The sequence below is a fragment of the Aphis gossypii genome, chromosome 2 (genome assembly GCF_020184175.1).
Source record: "Aphis gossypii isolate Hap1 chromosome 2, ASM2018417v2, whole genome shotgun sequence".
In the NCBI taxonomy this organism is placed as follows: domain Eukaryota; kingdom Metazoa; phylum Arthropoda; class Insecta; order Hemiptera; family Aphididae; genus Aphis; species Aphis gossypii.
The window spans coordinates 24,627,138-24,648,957 of NC_065531.1; the positions used below are offsets into that span (position 1 = coordinate 24,627,138).

General features: G+C 28.7%; 1 protein-coding gene and 1 long non-coding RNA gene across 4 annotated transcripts in view; one reads left to right on the forward strand and one right to left on the reverse strand.

Moving 5' to 3' along the window:
• LOC114128648 (band 4.1-like protein 4) overlaps positions 1-21,820 on the forward strand; it is a 142,160-nt gene that overhangs the window by 118,553 nt on the left and 1,787 nt on the right. For 2 of the 3 annotated variants that reach the window (XM_050202327.1, XM_050202328.1), the window contains exons 12-20: positions 1,672-1,790; positions 6,983-7,094; positions 7,190-7,393; positions 10,811-11,137; positions 12,564-12,782; positions 13,774-13,911; positions 19,114-19,290; positions 20,136-20,234; positions 20,625-21,279. In XM_050202327.1, the coding sequence (XP_050058284.1) occupies positions 1,672-1,790; positions 6,983-7,094; positions 7,190-7,393; positions 10,811-11,137; positions 12,564-12,782; positions 13,774-13,911; positions 19,114-19,290; positions 20,136-20,234; positions 20,625-21,279 (2,050 nt within the window). The remainder of the gene's footprint in view (positions 1-1,671; positions 1,791-6,982; positions 7,095-7,189; positions 7,394-10,810; positions 11,138-12,563; positions 12,783-13,773; positions 13,912-19,113; positions 19,291-20,135; positions 20,235-20,624; positions 21,280-21,820) is intronic. The other variant, XM_050202329.1, reaches the window with a different exon arrangement.
• On the reverse strand, positions 18,497-20,748 carry LOC114128649 (uncharacterized). The gene is made up of 2 exons (XR_003592769.2): positions 20,603-20,748; positions 18,497-18,667 (listed from the first exon to the last, which is right to left on the reverse strand). It is a non-coding gene; the product is annotated as an uncharacterized LOC114128649 (long non-coding RNA).

Sequence of the window (21,820 nt, forward strand, 5' to 3'; positions counted from 1 at the left end):
GCGATACTGTTTGTATTGTTTATTGTTGTATTATACCTTGCAACTAGAGTCGTCACAATTATTAATATTGCCGTTCGAAAGCTTTGTATAATGATTTAATGTAATGGATACGATTCAAAATAGAATCACGAAAATGATATCCATCCCGTTTTGTGTGCGATGTATCTAATCGATCGACATATTATTAAGAAGTTTCAGACAGCTATATCGTGATAATAAGTTTTTTCAATTCCATACGAATTCTTTAACTGTCATTGCTGTGTGATGATTTAGATATATTTGTTAATTTATTAACAATAATTAGGGTTCATATGGACCATTTACTTAATTAACAGTAAACAAAAACCTTAAATCATGTAGCAAGAAATTAGAAAATTTTAAGTATGAAAAAAAAAATTATGAAAATTTATAAAATTAATTTAGTTTCATTTTAATATATTTAAATTTTGTTTAAACGTTCATTTATACTTATTTTTATCGACTAATATTTTTAGTTTGTAATTTATATAACGTCTACGAATTAATTAATATTTTTGAAATATACAGACAAAGTATTTTTAAAGTTTTCAAATAAATTTTGTTCATGATATTATACACAATAATTGATATCTGCTAAATATATTAAGTCCTTTAAAACTATTAATAATGTGTTAGCGCTTAAAAAAATAAGAAATTCTTTAAATTAAAAAAATGCATCGTCATGCAAAATATAACAAATGTATCGAAAACCTTTAATTATATGTTATTATAATTACCATGCTATATAAAATTTAATTTACTAAATCTAGTCATCTTGAAGCCTTTTTAAGCAATATATATTCCATCTAAATCGTTTGAAAAATTGACACGAAAATGCACGAATAGTTAAGAGCCTGATGCCCTGATAATAATCATAACCTAACCCCTATCTAATAGCCTAACCATGAAGTTATAATAATTAATTTTTATTCATATGTACTCTTGGTGCCAAACATTGGAGCATATATTGTTTTAGACCGTTTAATTAATTGATCAATACATTTCCTTAATAATCTAAAAAATATAAATACTATTATAATTCATTGATTTTTAAAGTATAGAAATGTGTGATTAAGTTATAAATATTTGCATTAAATATTTGTGAATAAATTTAAATATTGAACGACATTTTTTTTTATATTTCTATTAAGAAATAATTTGCGTGCTATACGTTTTTCGCTGCATAGTATCAATATGTCTATTTGAGAAGTAATATTATGGAACTAAATTTGTAACATATTTTACTGTTTTGTTCGTTTGTACTTTATAAAATAATAGGTAGTTTTTATATTTTATGCTTATAGTCATTAAAATTTATTATTTATTTTTTAACCCCTGCTAACTTATTATACATAAGTAACGTATAATGTAAAACTTTTGTAATTCAAAATATTAATCAAAAATGTATTACGATAGAGATGAATTTCTATTAAAACTTCTTTTGAGTTTCTTTTCTGTAATGAAACACCTCTCAATTAAACGGTAAATAAACAGTAGATACTATTTTATTTTATTATTAACACAGTGTTGATACACCGAAATATAAAAAAAATGTATAAATTTAAAACTTCTTTACAACAAAATGTTTATAATTTATATAATGTTGTACATCGATGATTAATAATTTGTATTTGTATTTTTTCCCCTGTTTAGTGGCCGAGCGGACAAGTCGTCAGTGAGGAGTTCGCAGATGAGCAGCAGAACTCCACCATCGTTTACAAGGACACCTAGTCGCCGCTATCAAAGGAGGATCGTCGAAGGAGCCAACGATAGTGAGTACCGTACTTATGACAATATAACTTGTACCGCCATTTATTGTTGTTCACCCTTTTTTTTCTAAAATTATTCAATATTCAAATGTTGGTTTTTGGAACTTTTAAATAAATAAAATTTAAAACTTTAATTTAAGTACTTCCTATGTATTATTTCTGGTATACATAGCTGAAAACTAGCAAATTACTCATTTGAATTTCATTTTTTTTTTTTACTTTTATAGTACTTAAAAAATAAAATAAAATACTTACTAAATAACTAAAAAAGGGTAGTTCTCGTTAAGAAAAAAAATTAAGTTTGTACGATCACATGAAATTCCTTGATATTAATTGATATAACTAATAAGAGTATTCAATATAATAACAATTTTATTTTCATTATTTTTATGTATAAAATGGATAGGTGGTGGGGAGGGGGAGTCGTGCAAGTTTGTTGAACCACTCTCTATATTACGACGACGATCGTATTATAGGCGAGCAGACCAATTATTTGACATTTTACAACGAGTTAATTTTCAAAGCGCCGCTAGGATCTCGAATTTGTTAGAATTTTTTTTTCCTTTTAATTAACCTAAACAATACACAGCACTTCAGTTCTAGACTTCGAGTCTGAAGTAGTATAATTAAAATAAAATGTTATGACTAGGTATACAACATAATATCGTATATCCAACAATATGCTCGAATGGCGTAGACTTTTTATATTTTTACACGCTGAATCTCCACGTACATATTATTACACACGATGTATGCGTAGTGCGTTCTTTGTACACTATTACACAACTACCGGTTAATTTCGTATTATGTTCTTAAGAACCGTGAAAATACTTGAAGACATCGTGCAAAAGGAGTACGTTATTATAATGCGTTCTCGTATTCCTAGTTTTAATACGCCGCCCGCGCACTGTTTGTGCATATAATAATAATATAAACATTAGGTAGGTTCCTATATAATATGGACTTGGAAGTTTTGAGGTCTTTTCAGAATAAAACATAATAATAATAATAATAATAATAATGATAAAAAAAAACCCTGTTCGGTGTCTTCAACAAGCGGCAGTCAATAAGATGTATCTTTATAATAATGTAATGCGAAATATTATACGTAAAATACTCGTATAATAATAACATTATATTATAATATCATATACCCGGTCTGTAGATATTAATATTCAGGCCGAATTCTTTGTCGATTGAATAGCTCGCTTGAATACGCGTGTTTCTGGTACGTTTAATTTAATAACAATATTATTATTTACTCTTCGGGTATGCAAATTAATAATAATTATAAAAACATCATCGCATCTACCCTTGCACGTTTATTATATCGTCTCGAATGATACATATACAAAAACGGTGTCTCGCCAATACGTCTGTAACCATTTTTATTTATCATTATTATAATTATTATTATCCGTTATTTAGGTACTCATCTACCTACCTATTTATAGTTAATTTAAAAGTATGTACCTACCTTTATTATAAGACTCTTTGAATATATATAGTGCAACATAACTGTATAATGAACAAGTAATATTAATAAAACCGATTCCCGTCATTACGCGTTTTATGCATTTTTTATTATATTATGGCAAATTATCCCGAGCGTACAATGTAAATCTATATTAATAATAATTTCCGAGATTCAGATCGATTAATTTACTAATAATATATTTTTGCACTGTATCGCGTCATGTACATTTATATGCACCACTCGATAAAACCAACGGGAAACGTGCATGAGTACAGAGTGAATTTATATTATGCTCTATACCTATAATTATTATAATGCAATGTATTATTCATATTTTTTATCAATTTTTTATACCCGACTTTCGATATGTTATTTTATATAGTTAAGTACATAAAAATATTAAATTCGTAAAAATAATTTAGAAAATAAAGATACGTAGGTATGACGAGTTTGAGTGGTTGATCGAAAACAGGATAGGGAGCGATGACACTTATTCATATTAATAAAAAGATATATTTGTGTGATCATGTGACACATAACCAAGTCTATTGCACTCGTGATTTTGAAATTTAGTACATGAGTAATGCTACAGTAATGCTACACTTGAGGATGTGCACATCAAAGCTAAATTTTAAATTTTTTCATTTTAAAGAGCTCACGTGGTATCTTGTTTGATAGTAAAAAACAAATATTTTTCTTTGTTTGCTATTGGTTGCAGAAAATAAAATAATTATTATGATTTGATATAATTTTAAACCTGCATTTTATATTCAGTTAAAATCACAAAAAGTATGCATTAAAAATATGTGTAGTTTATATTTAACGGAGTATAAGACAAGGTAAATCCACTAGCATTATTCAATTTATCTCTGGTAGCAACGTGAAGGATCAATAGTAATCACAATATAATACATTATAAAATCCAAGGCATCGAGATTCGTAGTATAAAGGAAACAATGACATATTATGATAGTTTATTAATGTTAAAACAGCACGAGTTCAATCTAGCACTCCGAAATCTATATTTTACTTTAATTTTTGTTTTAAAAAATTTTTATCAGTTAAGTACAATTTATAATAAAAAAATCGAAAATTATCACTTTGATAAATTATTCTATTACCTTTAATTATTTTTTATCATTCGGATTGATGGACTTGATATAAAACTGGCACTTCATAATGTTTAACTCAATTGTTTCTAGAAAATCAGTATTCAGATAGTGACCATTTGTAACGAAACAATTTGGAATTTTCAACCTTAATCTCCTCTTCGTATTACGTTAAATATGTAAAAATAAGCCTGGGAGTGAACGGACATCGTTTAGATTGTTATCTATAATTTTCGACTTCTCGTTGCGTTAGATAAAGTTTGAATAAAAATCTCTGTAAACCAGTAAACGGTAGACGAAGCCAATTATTTTGAGTTAGCGTGCGTGTCAGGCTGACGGAACGATGTCTAATTTAAGAGTCCATATACACGACACGCGAGATGTATAAAAAATGTCGGCGATATATTAACACTCGTTGTTACTCCACCGAGAGAAATAATAATATCCATCGCCCTGAAAGTACTGTACTTATGAGTTATACATTACTTGTGTTTGTCCCAAGCAGTTTTCGTGCGTGTGTTTAAAAATCACATCGTTACAGTAGGTTACATAAAATATGCGCATCCTCCTTTTATTTATTAATAATGCAGTTATTCAAATTTTTTTCTCAAATATGCAACATCATTTTTATTATAAATTGTTAAACAAAATAGGTAGTTGATTTATTTGAAAATATTTATATACGTAAATTAAAATTCTAACGAGTTGTTTTTGTATAAATTAAAAAATAATATATAAATATAATATAGTATATAATAAGTCTAGCGAGATAACTCTCTTGCTCTACATATCCCCACCCAACATCATCCGACATCCCTTTATAGTCGAACTAGGCTTAATGGCTGGGTGTTGAGTATAGTGTGAACAACCGATTTTTTTGGGGCCACGGTGCGTTCTCTTGCTGGACAGAGTATAGGAATTGAGTATAATAAATTAATAATCCTCAATAATATGATATGGTATTATATAAAATAAATATTATGCTATATTTAGTCATGTACATATTAATTCACTCGGGAAATGTTTAATACATTAGTTAATATAATGTTCGTTTGAACATTAAATATCATTACTATCATAGTCTTCAAGTTTTAAAATCTATTATCATGGACAACAATTATATGATTAGCATATAAAGTACTGATTTTTATTTATGGGTTTCAATAGTATTTAAAAAATAATTAATTTAACAATGTACAGTATAAAGGTGGTTCTCGTTTATATATATAAAAGTAGTTTGCATAATCACCACAAATACTTCTTAATAGCATAACAAATTATAAATAACTATTTGAAAATATGGTCTTAAGATCAAAAGATTTAAAATGTATTTAAGAATTCCAAAAATCAAAATTTGAGAATAAAATGAATAAATGCATTATAAAATTAAACAAAAATGGAGGTGAGTATCAGTTGAATCATTTTGTAATATTTATGTAATAATTTTACTTGAACAATGGGATTAACGGATTAATTAACGTGTTATGGTTTGTCGAAAAATAAAAACGATTGTTTGACAACGAATCTCTTAAGAATTTCGACAAGACGATCGTATAATATATTATTATAATAGTACAATATTAATGTGCATTGCATTGAGCTGCATAAAAATATTATTAATAATTACGCAGTATGACGTATTTACCTACTTATTCTCATTTTATTGTGGATACCACATCGTATATATTATCTCAGCATACAGAATATGCAGGACAGTCGGTTATTGTTTACACGATGGTTTCATATATAATAATACAATATACATAAACGGGACTTGTATTATATTCAATTGTAAGCGAAAATCATACTAGTCAAAAAAGTCATTTTATGAAAATAAAATTGTGATATCCTTGCCATCAAGAACAAATTTATAATAAAATGGTCCTATTGCTTTAATATTAATAGATATATAATCAAAACCAATTTTTATAGTTTTTAAAATATTTTCAGCCATTTTTATCAATATTTAATAATATACAAAATTAATGATTTATTAATATAAAAACATTTTCATTCTTTAAACCGTAAATTGAATAGAAAATAAAAAAAAAATTAGGTAAAATTAAATTAAATTATAGATAATAATAATAAAATAAAAACAATATTATAATTAATACAAGTTAAAATTCATATTCATTTTTTTGCGGTTGCTTGAAAAAAATGAAGGGCCTAAGTCTTAAGCCTATTAATTCCTTTGGATAATCCAGCTCTGCTCACCGCCGATAGTACTAAATACACATTATTTAAAATAATATCTCTAAAATACAATATGACAGATATTATAAATATTAGTGTTATATCAATGCTAAAAAAAAAGTATCAAAATTATTGTAATTCAATATTTTACATACTTAGAAAATTGATACATTTTTTTCTATATCATTAACCGTATCCACAACCACATAATATATCCATTATGGTAAATAGTAACAAGTAAAATCTTTGATCACAAAATACCACGGTGTTTAGTTAAGCTAGGTTACCTAAGGTAAAGAAATATCCTGCTCATATTATAGGTAATATTGATAATAATATTTATAGATGTCCTGACATTTTCATTATAATTATAAGTTTTTAACTCAACGAGTCGTCTTATATTTTCCACACAGATCAAACTTTCGGAGACGAGTACAAGACCAGAGATGAATTGATGATATCATCATCGTTAAAACCACAAGACAAGCTAAAAAACTGTTCCAATCCTCAACTGCCCGTCCACACGTATGTCACTTTAAAACTATTAGTATAAATGATCGAGTCCGAGTATGTACGATGAATTGTTAAAATATTTATGTTTATCTGCTCTATTTATATAGCATGTACGTGCCAAACCGAAGCGATTCTCCAAGAAGCACCAGAAGCGCACCGTGGGGTGTTTGGTCTAGTGCCCCGACCCGAGGTCTGTATTCGAGTAGCTCGCCAAGAAGCGTTCGGTCCGGTCCACATCAGATCATGCGTCATGCCCGCCGGTCGTCCAGCGTGGACAGCCAGAGCTCTAACGACTCAAGATCGTGTCGCAAGTACGTGTTGTATATCATAAAATACAATTTAATATGATGATCCGTTATACATTAATTTAACCAAACCCAACCAAATTAGTTAATTGGTATTAAGGCTGGCGGTATTGAGAAATTAAAATTGGTATAAAACGGTATAACAGTAGTTACGGTATTTAACATTTTTATTTAATAGTTCCTTATTTTAAATTATTTAGTACTTAAATATTTCATTTTTTCAATTTATAAACGTTGATTGTAATTCTATTATTATTTCGGGTTTTTTAATAATTTCGATTATTATTCAATTTATTTCATTATTTGATATTTTCGGTATGCGGGTTTATAATATTATGTAATTGTTTTCATTTACATATGTCTTGGTATTTCTGCAAACCAAAAATATCATCAGTTATAGTTAGTATATAAGTTTTCAAACTCTGATTTAAATTGTAAACATAAAATTGATTTTTGTTTTCACTCATTATTATATAACGTTGGATCTATTTAAAAATGTATACGATAAACGATTGCTGTCTCGCAATGGTTCATACTTCATAGCGAAGTTGGTTTCTGTTGGTACAGTGAATACTCAAACTCTGGTGTTTTATAAAATTGAGAATTACATGTAAAATGTAAAACTAACCAAATAAATTTAGAAAAATAAACAATTATCATCTTCTATGGTCAGTACAACGATATAGTTAATGTTTGACATTGAGAAACATTTATTGTCATATTATAGTCTAGAACTAAATTAGATACCAATCTGTAAGAATTTATATTTATTACCAAGTCCAATATTTTTTAGTACAATAATATCAATTTATTACATTTTGACGTTTAAAAAAAAAATAATATCATTGACCGTCATTAGTTTTATTGCTGATAATAATATCGTTATTATTCGTTTGATTTTGTTCGTACAAAATTTATCAGAGTAATACCACTACTGCTGTAACAGTTAAAATTGGTTGTACGAGTTGCAGTTGTTATATATACTGCAGTATTATATTTATTATACTTCACGATGTTACAGAATAAAATGCATTCGTATGCATTTGTTTGCTGGCTTTTCGGAACGCTCTTCCGCGTGTACCTATGTATACAAAAGGCCTTGACCCTTTCTATTGTCTTCAGTTCCGCTTTCGTACCTTCACCTCTGCTTACTTCACCATCAGGATATACTAGCACCAGTCGTGATCAATACAATTTAACTATATATATAAATATAGGAGTCCGAGTCGTATAAAATACTCGGCTCTCAGATAGCGTATATATGTATCTGCTGATATAAAGAACCCCTGGCCCCTATTCTCACTGCAATTATTAGATACCACTACCAAGATACATTTTCTCGCATTGTTTATGCATTTTGGGTACGTTCTTAAAAACTATCAACACATCGATTGTAGCGGAACATATAGTTTACAAAGGTGTTCGATAAGAGAATGGAATAACCTCCATTATAGTATCTCGGTTTACCTACGTTTTCATATAGACAAAACAAACGAAAAACAAAACAAAAAAAAAATCTTTGACACCCATTGTTTACGTGCATCGATCGTCAAATAAGGTAATTCTTACCCCGCAAACTTATGAGATTTTTGGTTTCAATTTTAAACCGTTTAAACCTTTAAATATTTTAAATATATCTTACGAATTCAATTTACGACTTTCAAAGTTTGATAAAATCTAATAGTTTAATTACATATACCCAATAATCAAATCATATTGTGATGCGTTATTTTAAATTGTTGTTGAAATTTAAACAAACGATTATAATAAGATCGCAAGAACGTAAATATTTTTTTTTAAAACACATTTATTTAGACTAATGTACTACATATTATAATGCGAAGATTAATAGTTTGAAAACTATAGTGGTTCATGAGCCGCTCGTGCGTTCTAAAACATCAGCCATAGTTCAATGCGTTTTTATTATGACTAGTCGTAAAAAAGTGAAATTTGTAAAAGTAAATGATATAAATTAATGATGTATGTTCATATTATTGTATGACAAATGTCGGATGAACACTCTAAATATTACTTTCGAAATTAAACGAATTAACGATGTGTTTAACGTAAATACCTTGATAAGATTTTCATTATTTCTTATTGCTTAATTTTAATTTATTTGTATTCAAAAAAAATAAAATCCAACTTATATTATGTTTGAAAAATAAAATAAAATTATAATTTTTCCTTTTCGATTAAATTAAATTTAACAAATCATATAATATGCTTATCAAGATAACACATATTTGTGGATATGATTGAAATATAAGTTTAAGATTGATAATCCTTCTTAAGAATAATATATATGTTCACCACCGTATTAATATTATTACATAATTTATATTATACTTGATAAATTAATGAAGGAGTGTATTTCGTAAATCTCCTTCGACCTATAACGTTTGGTAATATGTAAGTTTATTTTAATTTTTAGATATACCATTACTCTAATGATTTTCTCAAACGTACAGCACCTTTTATAAGAACATTTCTAAGGATTTCAAATCCTAAGGAGATTATGTTCACGCTTAAGACTTTGCAAACACAAAAATGCTCAAAGTATTATTTTAATGGGAAACGCTCGTCGTATTTATGAAAACGGACCTCTTATAAATAAATTCATTGCGAGACTTAATAATGCATAATTCAGTTGTTTGAACGACATTTCATAATATTATATTATGTTAAAAAATTATAATATTATGTGAGTATAAACCAATGACTTTGCTATTTAAATTTTTTTAAATACCGTATAAATAAAATCATTGACCTGCTACTATTATACAGCAATATACACATATAATAACATTGTAAACGATAAATATTTATTTATTTGCTTGTACAAACTAAAATAATTAAAATAACTGATTTTATTTCGATGATTTATACTGCTGATAAAAATATTATTATAGTTGTTAATTGATTTTTATCGATCGTACGCCCGTCATATATATGTATTTATTATTTTTTTATCAAGTTTCTGACCGAAAAGTTTTATATTTTAAAAATATCTCTTATAAGTTATAAGTAATAGGAATAAAGAGATATAACTGTATACAAATTACACGGGTAGTATAATAACAAATATACAAAAAAGTTTAGATAAGGTCAATAGAAAGAGTTATGGCAATTAACAGAACATGGATATAGTAATATTTATTTTTAATTATAATTTATAATAATATATAATAGTGCGCTAACTCAACGCTACTTTCGGTTTCCATCTGATTTTGACGCATAATTTTGGGTTACTAGATGGTTTTCATTAAAGAGCTTCTCAACGACGAGCAAGTGAAAAAAAAATACTAAAACATCAAAATTGGATGGTCGCCTCGACAATAATAATTATTTTATAATAATAATAATAATAATAATAATAATAATAATAATAATAATTGTGGACTTTCGATGGGTCTTGTTCAGGCACAGGCACCGGAACAATAGACGTTCGTCGGATAACGAGAGTGAACAGTCGGGCCGATCGGGCAAGTCACACCGGAAGCACAGGCACCGGAGCCGTAAGTCGTCGACTGGTGATGACCACGAGCACAGGAGGCACAGGTATCAACTGGTGGAGTCGGAGGGACAGTGGCGGGAAGTGCAGCGGAGACAGGCTGAGGGCAGGTCGGCAATACAAAAGGCATCTGTGGTACGGCCACGGTCGGGTTACGCGAATAGTGGGCTGGAGTCCGAGAGCGAAATTTCTCACCATTCTTCGTCGTACCGGAGACGGAAACACCGGAAACACAGGTAATAACACTAATAAAGATAATAATGATGATAATTATGTCCCATTTTTATAACATCGTAGTAGAGTTAATACAATCATTCATTTGGATATATTCGCATTATATTTCCATATTTTTGAATTTTCTAGTAATATTTACTAGGTACAGTTTTTTTTCCTGGAAAATGTGGTGTAGCTAAAGAGTTTAAAACGATAGCTGATAATTCTATGGTTTTTGAAAATTGGTTATTATTTTTAGATTGTTGCTGTCAATATAACTTGTGTTTGTGAATAAAAATATTAAAACGTATTATTGATAAAGGTTTATTAAAATATTTTATAACAGTTTATTGAATTATATAATGTATTGCAATTCTATGTTTTAAACATAACAATCAAAAGCGGTACATTATGTTGTATTTGATTGGTATTTTTATCTATTAACAATCGTTATTGACATCAATAACAATCTAAAAATAATGAGTATCTATGATCTATCCAAATCAAAGAGTCGATTATTCATATTACCCGGAAAAGCTGTTATAAATCATATTATTAAAATGAGGAAGATATGATTAAATATGAATGTTTGAAAAAAAAATATTTCAAACTTTAGTTGAGTAAAATTTGGCGATTTTGGAGCACATATTACGTACATCAAACAGTTTTTATTGCATTGTATTCACTGTCATTATGAAAACAAGGTAGCGTTTGCTGGGTGGCCTCGTATATAGGTATCGTGTTTACCATAGACATAATGGCCGGTGGTAGGGATCCCAAATATATTGTGGGTATAATAATATACTCTCCTTGAGCTTCCGGTTTCCGGTTCAGCGGTTTCACCTCTCTTCAACGTTAGATTACTCGCCACGACGTCGGAAGTCATGTGAATGAGGGGTATGGCGATTATATTCGTAATATAGATACGCGGTCGACCGCAAGTCGAAAAGGGATATCATACAAGACTGGCAGTTTTATGCATAACGTGTATATAGCGTTTGATCCAACTGCAGTGTTTGCATTAAAATGTCATCAAACACATTTCTCGACAAATTCCTCGTTGTATAAATATCTGTATAGTAATTCGATTAACTATCATGACTTTAAAAATATACCATAGACTCAGATTAAGTTATACAAGCTCGACATTTTTTAATAATTATTTTGTTAATTTCGAAATTTTTTAAAGTCTATTTGACTTATTATACTATTACTAGGTATCTACGTGAAATGTTAAGCAAAGATAGTTTCAACCGTCTGCTAAATTGAAATGAGTATAGGTAATTCACTCGACGTGAACACAATAAATTCGACAAAGATAAATAACACAATATTGTGCTAGTATATAGTTACATATGGTTAACTCGCAGTTTCCGATAATGTATACGCCATAAATGGTATTTGAAATATTATACAAATACTCTATGATCGGTTGATGATTTTGCGCAGATCGCGATCCAGATCACCGTCAGAGGGTAGCAGCAAGACGCGTCTGCCGGAGGAGCTCAAAAAGCATTTGGAATTTGAACTGGTCGAAACGGACGGCATGACAGAAGAACAGTTGCGAGAAATACCGTATACGGCGGTGAAAACATCCTTGAAGACCAATAACTCGTCACCACCCCTGTCATCCAAACGGAAAACATATTCGTCTCGAAGAGCTAAAAGGTCGGTATATAACTTTGTATATAACATCACATAGTATATTATGTATCGTTAGAGTGAAAAAATCACCGTATACATTGTTTTTTGTTTTCTTGCCCCTACTTATCTATACTATACACACTATTAGCACACTTACCACGTCGTTTATTGCACGGCGATCGTTCATTGAGATAATAATATAGTATAACCGTACACGGTTACTATTATAGCAGGCTCACACTTATTTCCTTGTCAGGGGTGTTGAACATATTATTTTTTAAAGACATAGTAATATATATATATATATATATAATATCCATAATAACTATACTAAGAAAATAGGGATGGAAGAAATGTGCTAACTATAATTATACTATAAGCATTCATCTCATTTAAAGTCATAACAACTTACTGTTATTCAGTATTTAAATACCTTTTTCGGCTTAGAATAATTTTTATTTATATATTATACGATGAATAATTATAAACATGATTTTGAGATCATTAGTACTACATATTCGAATTTTAATTTTCTGTACCAATATTAATAAACAATTTACTTTGATGAAAACGTCATAATTAAACGTTAATAATGTAAAATTTCGCTAAATTAATCGGAGTCATTTAAAATTATTTAAATCATTATGTATATATAATATTATTATATGGCACTTGTTAAAATAATTGTGGCACAATTCTGCTATTTTATTTTATATTTATTCTAAAAAGGATTTGTAGAACCTACCTTGTAGAATTTTCCGAGAAAAAAGTCAATGAAAAAAATTAGAAAATTTGGAAATTTTTTCAAAACAATAATTAATAATACATTGTTAGGTATACTAGTCTATCAAAAAACTTAAAACACTGTATTGTTTGACGTATTCGTGCCTTGCATTATATATAGTAATAGTTTATTAACACCAAATAAGTTGAGTCGTATATTGTTGTCACATTATTATTATTTGTTTGTTTTATTTGTCGTTTGTTGCATGTCGCCTGTTGTATCGTATGGTAGTTGTTCGTTAAAAGACTCGACAGTACCAGAAGCCGGCGATAGTCCACCGCCTCCGTATAGTGAAGGTCCAGCGGATAAATGTACGGTCGCTGTCGCCGTCTCCATGTCCAGTTCGAAAAGTGCAAATCAGTTACCAAGGTACGAAGAGCTAAAGCCTCTTACGAACGGATTTTTCATTTAGTGTACGCCGCAGAGCACCAATATAATAATATGTACATTAGAATATTATCATACCTGACGACGAATTTTTGTACATTTAAATTCATCAAAATATTATATATTTATACAATTTTATCATATTTTATTTATAAGTGCCTATAATAGTAATAATAATGATAGTGATTTAGTAATTGGTATAATGATACGAAGGTAGTATTATTTTATTGTGATATGTCGTTCAGTATGGTAATATAAAATACCTAATATAATATGGGTACACGATATTATATTTTAGTTAATTACAACGCGTCCGCAATGATTTTAATTAACGGAACTACGGTGAACATGAAAGCACGTCGTTTATTTTTTTGTACCCAATGATATTAAAATATCGTAAAGTTAATTGAATTCTGTATAATATTATTTATTAGGTATTATTATGTTTATAATTATGAAAAAAAATCAATTTTTAGATGGCGAGAAAAACGAGAAATGTATTTCAAATGCAATTAAAACAAAAAAAAATGTATAATATTATAATTTATTCCTATAAAGGTGGTAGGTCTCACTCTTAAAAATCATTGTGATACGACGTAATTATTTTGTTTCAAATGCGATTAAAATATGAAAATTAAATGTTGTATGCTCTTATAAAAAAGTATCTTAAACTGAATGAATAAAAAAAACACCATTACGTTTGACCACTGTGAGTTGTGAAGTATTACGCCGATCCGATATAAAATCGTTCAATTTATTGTACATCATAAAATTACTATAATCGTCGTTGACCGGTCTCACCGACTATCGTTGAATATTTGAACCAGATTTTTAGTTAATTATAAGTTTTCATATAACTATACAAGTTTATAACACAGATAACTCCTTCGATGGCCGATTTGTTATTTTCCTTAATTTTTACAGTACCAAATTTTAAGTGTATGATGTTTTAGTCACCCCTGTTTTAATAACTTTTACAAATTCGGTCAATCACGTTCTTTTTTTTTTAAATATGGAATTCAAAAGTGTTAAATTTCCAAAACACTGATATTTCCTTTTTAAAATCAATATACCTAGGTTAACCAAATATAATGTACGAGTACAATGAGTTATAACGATTAAAATAAAATGGATATTTATTTTTTAAATAAATTAAAACCATTTTTTAGCATTTTGAAATTATGAATAAACCAAAAGGTTCTAAACATATTCATTGTATGAAAATTATTATAATTAAATTAACTATTTTATTTCTTCTATAGGTACCTATTTCCTACTTGCAATGTATAAATTATAGTAAGGGTTTATATTTTATTACTGAGAAATGTCTAACTTAATAACCTGAAGTTTGATTGTTTAAACACAATTTTTATGTATAGGAAATGTTTAGTATGGATTAACCGATGATTTTTAAATAATGATTTAGATCATAGTAATGATAGTATCTCATTTGAAATAGGTATTTTTTTTTTAAGTTGAGTTGAATTGGTTTCCGATTAAAAAAAATATTTTATTAGCCGAATTTATTCCCGTTTGTGTTCAGGTCAAATAGTTACAACTTTAATTTAATTTTAAATAGTTGGTACAAAATACAAATTAGATAGTTTAAAATATAATGCTTACACTCTATAGTAGCAATAGATTGTTGGAAGTTTAAAAAATGATCGCTAATACCCGTTAACGAGTTAACTAGTGAGGTACCTATACGCATTTATTCGCTATATGGGTATATCACATATATTCTATGTACTTCTGAAAATAATGTTAGTGACTAGTGAGCATTGTAATGTTTCGAATAACACATCGTAATTTATTTTATACTCATACCCATATAAATTAAATTTGTTTTCGATTATACATCGATCGTGTTTTAATTTATATTTTTAATTTTAATTATTCATTATTATGGAGTTTAAGTTTAGTGAAAAGGAAACTAAGTTGTTGATTATATTTTTAACCAAGCCTACTATACAGTTGATAGTCTTAAGTCTATAAGATTGAAAAAAAATATGGGTAATTAAACGAGAATCAATCCGATTTACCTTAATAAAATACATTTTTCAAACGGGAACCAATTCAGTACAGGCCGATAGTACTTTTAATCTATTCTTACGGCACTAATTGATTTATCTGGAATTTTTTTTTCTATAAGAAACACACTCTCTGCAACAATTTAATACATTTTAAGATAAAACGTAATGAGACGTTTTAAATTTCTATCATTCAATAGTGAGTTTTATAAATTTGATAAGAATTTTGATTTCAGTTGATATAATTAAAGAATTTCATTGAATTATGTAAAATTATCAATTAATGCTCATACATATATCCATAAAACAACTCACCAAATATTGAAAAAACTTAAAATTAAAATTTTTTAATTTGGGTGGTTAGCTGCACACAACTTATTTATCGGCTGTATGAGTATTTTTATATTCTATGTTAACATTGTGATGTCTACGCAAAAAGTTGGTTCTTACAGCAATCACATACCTCATTATCGTATAATTTTTCATTTCAATTGTATTGGGTCGGCAACGACACGGAAGAGGTTGTGCACTGCTGAAAAGTATTATAATACTTGTATGATATTATAATAAATTAAAACTTAACGCATAGTAATAATATTTTGCCAAATAAAGAATTTTTGTTTGTTTAATTGGCTCCACCGCAGCGTTCTTTTTAATAAACCAATTGGTAGATACACAAACCAATAACAAACAAAGAACCTTATTATAATCTAATTTTAAGTTTTCGCATAATTTTATTATCAAAATATTATTTTTTAGTACAGTACAAATATAAAATTATATTTTCTGTTGTGTAATGTCCGTCAGATTTCTTTTACCACGGTTACAGCACGTGAAAAATATTTTATATTGCAAAGTAGATTTTTTTTTTTTTTGGTTTGAATGGATAGGCACTTTTTATCAATCACGCAAAATAATCACCATGGTCTACATTTTATCACGTTGTAAAGATTCCAATAAGTTAATTCAATATTATATTATTAATAATAAATTATAAAATTTGATTAAAATCAATGAGTTATTGACAAATTTAACGAACGTATATATTTAGGTATTTTTATCACCAAGTTTTTTAGCGATTTATCTGTATCTTAAAATGTTACTCGTGAATAATTATTATTACAGATCAGACTCTATTATTAGTAGGGCTGATAAACAAAAAAATTATTTCTTTGATAAAAAAAAAAAAAAAAAAACGATTAAATACCCAAGTTTATAAAGTCAACGATAGCAAATACCGATCGATTAAGGCACAACTAAGTACTTAAGTATGCAAATCGTTTTTTTCTTCTTTAATTTTAATTACTGCAATAGATTATACATGTAAAAAATAAACTTTTAACGTTTTTTTTTTCTTTTCGTAATGTATAAACTGCAAGAATAAACTTTTACGTACAACAGCACGCGCAGCATTAAAAGTTGAGAAACTTTTTTTATCCTGTTCAAAATAATATAACTTGTCACTTTATATAATCATAGGTTTTTTTTTTTTTGGAGCTTAAAATTAATCATTAGGGCTTTTGTGGCTGCATTGATATTGTATAATATATATGGTGATAAAATTCATCTTTTGTATAATATAATAATTAATACGTACACTGTGCATATTATTAAGTACCCTCTTGTAAAGACGAGACACGTTTTATTTTTTACGCTTAAATACTTTCTCGTCCTGAAAAATACTTAAGAGAAACTTTTAATACTGTATTGATTTTTTTCTCACAGCACGTCAGAAACTTATAAAGTCAGAAAATCGTCAATCATAACGATCAAACACTACGATAACTTTTTATTCAGTGTATATCATTATATTATGCTTATATATAATATGTATATTATAATAATTAGTATCCAAACTTCAATGCTAAATGCATTTTTTTTTATGGCAAATAGTCTGGTACGATGTTTTCTGAATTTAAAATTCAACGCGTGTCACAGAGAACCCTATGAGAATTACATATTTTATTTTGACTTTTTTCATCTTTTGTGATTTTTAAGTGCATATTAATTATACATCAAAAAAGTATCAGCTTAAGATGGTGAGAAAAAATGATTTAATTTCACTTTTCTTTTTTTCCTGTATTTATCCGTCCACACAATTTGTTAATAATCGATATATTTTTTTTAAAATACATTGTAAAACGAATTGGTTTATACGTTGCATATACCACCATTTACATCGAATTCATTTAGATTAGATGCTTTTCGTGCGTATCTTATTATAGGCGCTTTCAATAAGTAAAATAATTGTTAATTTTAAATATATATTAGAATAATAGTATTTTTTAAGTCCGTGGTTCCAACATTTTGTAGTTTTTATATTATTAAAGCAATCAAAGAACATCGTATGTACTTACCACGATTTTTTGCATTTTACAAAACCGACATTCAACAAGTTTACGATGAAAGGTGAAGTTATATTGTTCATCACGAGATTTGTTTTGGTTAAAAAAAAATGTCTGAAAATCATTATTTTAACCACTTTGGTTGATTGCGGAATTAACGGATAAGGCTAATGGGGTAGAAATAAAAATGCAAAACGATCCACCTAACTTTATTCGATGGTATAGAGACTTTAAGGACATAAAAAAAAAAAAGTACACCAGCGAGTATAATAATAATATAAATTCATACATATAAATATAATATTATTTATGGTACAATATTTTTGATTGTCACGTGTTCTCCAATTCCACTGTTAACTCCACCTAAAACAAAATTATCATGAAAATTGGTTTTTAAGAGAACGCCTCGCTTATAATCTCTTCGTCTACCAAACGTACCATGTTAAAAATGTTTGTTCTTTAGAAATGATTTCGTGCTTTAAACGTTGGTTTTTTAGGATATTTTGATTATTATTTAGTTGGTCTTGAGTATTTTTATAATATTTTAATGATTTATGCTTAACTTGAAATTTAAAATAGATATATCGTAAAAATCCGACGTACAAACGCAGATAACGTTTTTACTAATTACGAGTTTAATAATTATTGACCAATTATTACTGTACACTAAACTGTTTTAGTAGATTAAAAATTTTAAATTTACATTGGTGTACGTTTGTAAGACTGAGACGCACGTGGCGGTGAGGAGTCTTATTTGAAACAGTGAAAATATTTGTATGTCACTTATTTAGTATTGTATTTATTTGCAGAACGCAGCAATCTAACCAAAATGGACTGATAACGACGACGAGGACATCTGCTGACCCTAACTACAGAACTACGAGCTCCGCGCTATACGCCAACCCATCGACGTTACATGTGGGCTCGGTAAACAGCTATCGTCATTCTAGTCAAGACCAACGGAATCTCATGAATCATTCCCGATGGTGAGTAATAACATAATAATAATATAAAAAAAAACTTGTAGGATACAATTGTACATAGACTATGGTGCTAGTGTAAAAAAAACAAGTCCTGATACAGTCAAAAGTTATATTTTGAAAACTTTTCTAATTTTCTGTATTTAGATACAATATAATATCACGTTCTTTGTTAATTAAATTTTTTTAATTTAGTACATACAATTAACAATTGATAATAAAATTAGTGGTTTACAATCTAATTTTTCAAAAAATAAAAACAAAAGCCTAATAATTGGTAAACTCGAGTGCGATGAAAGTTATTTTTAAGTTCTTTTTTTTTACTATATTCTGATTGTGTTTTCAAAATTGTTCTCTAGTTGCGAATGTTGTGGCCTAATTCATTTCAATTATTTAGGATACACCATTAAAAACACTATTTTTTAAGAAATATATTAATTTAAAATGATTATTTTATAACAAACAAAACTTTTTATTACTTGAAAAATAATAAACGTCATATATTTAATAATAAAATAATAAAATAAAGTAACTATTTCAAAAAAAATATAGTAACCAGGAAAATTATCACAGTTATTCTATTTTTGAGAACGGGCAGAGGTTTTTATTTTTATATTTACGACTTGAAAACTATCTACATTATACCTATTATTGTTAATTGCTTATTATATTTCAAACCTCTTTATGCTTTTATGTTTTGAGCTGAGTGTACATTTTCAGATGTATGGGCTCTTGACGTTATTTTTATTATTAAAAACCATTTGTAGTTAGACATCAAGATACGTTTCACAGCGTGGACGTTCAAAACCAGAATAAATATTTTTCTAAATGCGTTTATTGATGTATTGTAGGTTACACGATCTCGAGCAAAAAGACAATGCGCATAATAGGAGGACGGAAAATCTGATGCGAGATTTCCCTTACAATTCAGCCAGATCATCGCCAAATGGGTGAGTTAATAATAATATATATATATTTTAAGAATAATAAAGCAGTTTGGGTAATCCAGCTGCGTTTCTGTATTATTTTCATTTAACAACGGTTTATGAATAATAAACAATACTGCTAATATCTGCAATTGAAAATGTCAAAAACTTATACTGTTAGATACCCATTAAAATATATATCAATGTAAAGCCATCTGAATGGTTAACAAGATTATGATCGCTTATTAAATATATTAACAATTTCAACGATTCCAACATGCATTACCTATCCATTCGAATATTACCAACACTTGACTGAGTGATAGTAAGACGTAATGAATACGTGATGTGATTTCGACATAATTTGCATACTTAGTATAACATAATCTAACCGTGATTTTTCATTTTCCATAGGAATGGCACTGAACGACCCTCTCAAAATGCGACCAGGTCGACTCCACCGCTGTGGTCTAGTCAAGAAATTCGCGGTACCCTCGGTGGCGGTAGTGTTCCATGGCAGTGTGTCCCGGACCACGTATATCCGGTTAGCAGTTACGGGCCACCCAAAAACATTAACCAGGCGGCGTATCAGAATCGCAGCAACAACAATCCAGAAACGTGTGCAACGTCGGCGATGGTAGACACGAATCGGAACAACTCGACCGCGATGACGACGACAACTGACGACGCTAAGAACACAGCCGCTTCCGCATCGGCTGGACAGTCGATCAAATCCAGTAAGTCTTTCGAAAGCGGAGTACTAGGACAGCACGCCAACACGCCCAATGGCGTTATTCCGTGGCCGGGTGACAGAGGTAAGCCCAGACCGCCGTCACACCAGTGGGATCATCACAACGGTACGTCGCCATCGCCACATCACAATATCCACCATCAGCAGCAACAGCACCACTACCACCATCAACAGCAGCAGAATCACCAACAACAGCAACAGAGCGGGTCATCCCCGTACAGTGGTGGTAATGAAGTCCTATACCTGGGGAACAGATCTTCGGGGATACGCAATTCTTCCAGGGGCAGTCCAACGTACTTTTCTCCACAACACAACCACGTGAGTGTTAACTGCACTCGATTAATTAGCATTCATTTTTCATTGTAACTTATACTCATTTTATTGACGTCTAAAATTTCAAAATTCAGAAATTTATTCATAATCCGTTATTTATCATAACGGTCAACAACACGCAAAGTGGTTTAGTATACTTATGATAAGTGTGATAAGATAAGTGTTTGAAATCTGATTTTCTATTAAGTATATGTACTTAAAGTATGTATTTTCATGTTTTTCAATAGGTAACAATGTTTGCCATTTATAAAGACTATCCTGAAATGAATAATGATAAACAATGTTATTCATATAAGCTCCTTATAAAACTTTTGCTCGAATAATTTATTGTTTTACTGTAAATAGTTTTTAATATAATAATAGTTCTATTGAATATTCAAATAGAACACTACAGTAGTATTTTAATTTGGTAAAAGATCCAAGTATTCAAAATAGGGTTTTTAAGGATAGAAAGTGTCTATTAGAAACTATTGAAATTCCAAAAAATATTATAAGAACTGAGCACGTGTGTACTTGAAATCGTCAT